Genomic DNA, 3,278 nt, shown 5'->3' with positions numbered 1-3,278 from the left:
TCGGCACCAGGGCCGGTCACTTTCCGATCACCGGACCATCGCCGCGCATTTACGCCTTGCCGTCAGCCACCACCGTACCTGTGGTAAAAAATCAAAAAGGTCAGTTTTTTTGTAATTTTATAATATATATTTTATATGTATATTAATAGAAAAATAAAGAAATATGTGTGTATATATATGTGAAAAATCAAATAAAAGAAAAAAACAAAGTAACCTTTAGCCCGATTGCATTTTGTTTTCTTCTTCGAATGCTTGCTATTACTTTTGTATATTTTGGGACTGTTCTTGTTGTTTTTGTATATAATGATTTATTTCATGAACTTGCCAACCCTTTACACTGATTTTCGATTTGGCTTTTATAGCCATATTACAAACTGTTTTTTTTCTTTCTCTCTGTCTTGCTTGTTTGCTTTGTCTTTGCAGGGTATGGCCGGTGGATGTGATGGGACGGTGCTGCAATGGGCAGGTGGTGGCAGAGGGCAGGTGGCCGAATGGGACAAAGTGGTTAGGGTTTTTAGTTTCTGACGAAAGGTTGTGGGATAGTTAGTGGGTTAGGGTTTGTTTAATTTGGGCTGGTAGTTTAGGTTTTATTTGGGCTTGGGGATGAGTTAAATATTTGGGTTCTGTAATGAGTTTGGGTAGATTTAGTTCAAATGGGTTTTGTAAAATGGGTTAAGGGTTTTGTTATTCTATAGGCCAAAATTGGCCTACATCAATATATATTTTAAAAAGATTGAAAAAAATAAAAATAAAATACTTGAATATGATATATTTGAATAATTAATTTAGAAAATTTTAAAATTTTAACTTTTTATATTTTTTGAATTTTAAAATTTTTATAATTTTTAAAAATATAACATTTGAAATTTTTATAAATATTTTGAATTTTAAAATTATTTTCATTTTGAAAATTATTTTAAGTTTTTTTGGTAATTTTATTAAGAGAGAGATTAATTTGCTTATTTTCAAAGTTAACAAGGACCAAAGGGTATTTACACCAATTTGTTATTTGAATTATTCGAATTATTCGAATTCTGAAATTCAACTCGACTCGAATTCGAAACTCGAATTGAGTTATTCGAGTTAACTCGAATAATTTGAATAACTCGATTCAATTAACTCAAAAATTAAATTTTTTTCAATTTTTTTAAATCAAATTGATTTTTACTCACCCCTAGTTGGCAATACTCAACTTGTTCAGTTTCAACTTTCAAATAAGGATGCTATAAAATAAAATAGCCAACGGGCTGCTAAAAAATAAAATAGTTAGGTGGCTGCTCAAAAATAAAATAGTCAAGGGATGATGCTTAAATGCTATAACATGAAATGATTTCACTTTAGATAAAAGAATGCAGCTACAATTTAAAAAATTAGGGTAATCTTTTCCTTACGGATTCCACAACAAAGGATGGATACTTTCAGTTGGTTAGTGTGCCTTGTTTTGTTCTTGTTCTTGTTCCAACTCTCAAGGAAATTGGGAAGAACCAACAGGCTTCCACCTGGTCCACCTGCAATTCCAATCTTCGGAAACCTCTTCCAGCTTGGTGATAAACCCCATAGGACCCTTGCAGAACTTGCAAAGGTTCATGGGGACATCATGACTGTGAAATTTGGCCAAACCACTACTATAGTTTTGTCATCTGAAACCATGGCCAAAGAAATCCTCCAAACGCATGACGCAATATCTTGTAATCGAACCGTTCCTGATGCCCTTCATGCCCTTCATCACCACGAAGCCGGAATAGCTTGGATGCCTGTTTCAACCACATGGAGAAATCTTAGGAAAATCTGCAACTTGCACATTTTCGCTAGTCAGAAACTTGACGCTAACCAACACTTGCGGCGTAACAAAATAGAACAACTCCTTGCTGATGTTGGTGATAGTTCCCGCATCGGAGAATCGATAGAGATATCCACTGTTGCTTTCAAAACTACGCTTAATCTTATATCCAATACTATTTTCTCCGTCGATTATGCCGACTCTTCTTCTAATACTGCCCTGGAATTCAGAGAAATTTTACAGGTTATCAAGGAAGAGTTGGGAAAAGCCAATTTTGGTGATCTTTTTCCTACTCTAGCTAAACTTGACTTGCAAGGCATAAGGCGTCGCATGGCAATTCATTCTAAGAAGATGATGAATATTTTTGATAAAGAGATTGATAAGCGGTTGGAGTTGAGAAAGATGAATGATTATATACCAGCTCAAGATTTTTTGGATACTCTTCTCCAAATCAGTGAAGATGATAACGAAGAGCTTGATAGAAATCTGATAAAACATTTGTTTTTTGTACTTTTTCTCTCTTCAGCCTCTCAATTGTTTTCTTCCTTTTTTTTTTTTTTTAGTCCATAACTCGGTAAGAATTTGTGAAACAGGATTTGTTCACTGCAGGAACGGATACAGTTACAAGTACACTGGAATGGGCAATGGCGGAATTACTCCATAACCCAAAAGCTTTACAGGAAGTCCGAAGAGGACTACAACAAATAATTGGCAAAGGGAACGTACTGGAGGAATCTAATGTTACTCGTTTACCTTATTTGCAAGCAATTGTCAAGGAAACGTTGAGATTGCATCCTCCAGTTCCTTTCTTACTTCCTCGAAAAGCTGAAGTAGATATCAAGATTCACGACTTCGTCATTCCAAAGGGTGCACAGGTGTTGATCAATGCATGGGCTATAGGCAGAGATCCTAATTTCTGGGAGGAGCCTGAATTGTTTAGTTTAGAGAGGTTCATAGAATCAGAAATTGATGTTAAAGGAACGAACTTTGGATTGATTCCATTTGGGGGAGGGCGACGAATTTGCCCTGGATTACAATTGGCCATTAGAATGTTGCCCTTAATGCTGGGTACACTTATTCATTCATTTGATTGGGAACTTGAAGATGGAGTCACACCTCAAAGTTTAAACATGGATGAAACGTACGGTCTTATTTTACAGAAAACTCAACCATTAAAAGTTATCCCTCGTTCGATTTAATAATATTTTATTGTATATTTTATCTATAACTTTTGAAAAATTTAAGTATTAGAAAAGTTAAGTATTGAATTTTACTGTTAAATTTTATGAGAGCTAAATTTATATTAGAAAATTGTTTGATAAATTAGTAAATATAAATATTAAATATAATTATGTTGTTAGATAAAAGTAAATATTAATTTTAATTTTAATCTTATTAATATATTATTTTATATATTTTGGATTATTTTCGTGAAAGATAAATATAGTAATTTAAATATGTCTTTCTTTTAAGAGAAGGATAATTTGTTTTAATTTTT

The 3,278-nt window shown here is 33.3% G+C and overlaps 1 protein-coding gene across 1 annotated transcript; it reads left to right on the top strand.

The window, feature by feature from the left end:
- The first annotated feature begins 1,408 nt into the window (after positions 1 to 1,408).
- LOC108469153 (geraniol 8-hydroxylase-like) lies at positions 1,409 to 3,061 on the top strand. Its single transcript, XM_017770041.2, has 2 exons — positions 1,409 to 2,287; positions 2,374 to 3,061. The coding sequence occupies exons 1-2, from the start codon at positions 1,409 to 1,411 to the stop codon at positions 2,977 to 2,979; spliced, it is 1,485 nt and encodes a 494-aa protein (XP_017625530.1). The 3' UTR covers positions 2,980 to 3,061.
- Positions 3,062 to 3,278: the final 217 nt, after the last annotated feature.

The sequence above is a fragment of the Gossypium arboreum genome, chromosome 8 (assembly GCF_025698485.1).
Source record: "Gossypium arboreum isolate Shixiya-1 chromosome 8, ASM2569848v2, whole genome shotgun sequence".
NCBI classification, from domain to species: Eukaryota; Viridiplantae; Streptophyta; class Magnoliopsida; order Malvales; family Malvaceae; genus Gossypium; species Gossypium arboreum.
This window is presented reverse-complemented; position numbering and strand designations above follow the sequence as displayed.

Coding starts and splice junctions, on each gene's coding strand:
- LOC108469153 (XM_017770041.2), top strand. CDS start 1,409: ATGGATACTTTCAGTTGGTTAGTGTGCCTTGTTTTGTTCTTGTTCTTG. Junction 2,288..2,373: donor TGATAAAACATTTGTTTTTT/GTACTTTTTCTC, acceptor TTTGTGAAACAG/GATTTGTTCACTGCAGGAAC.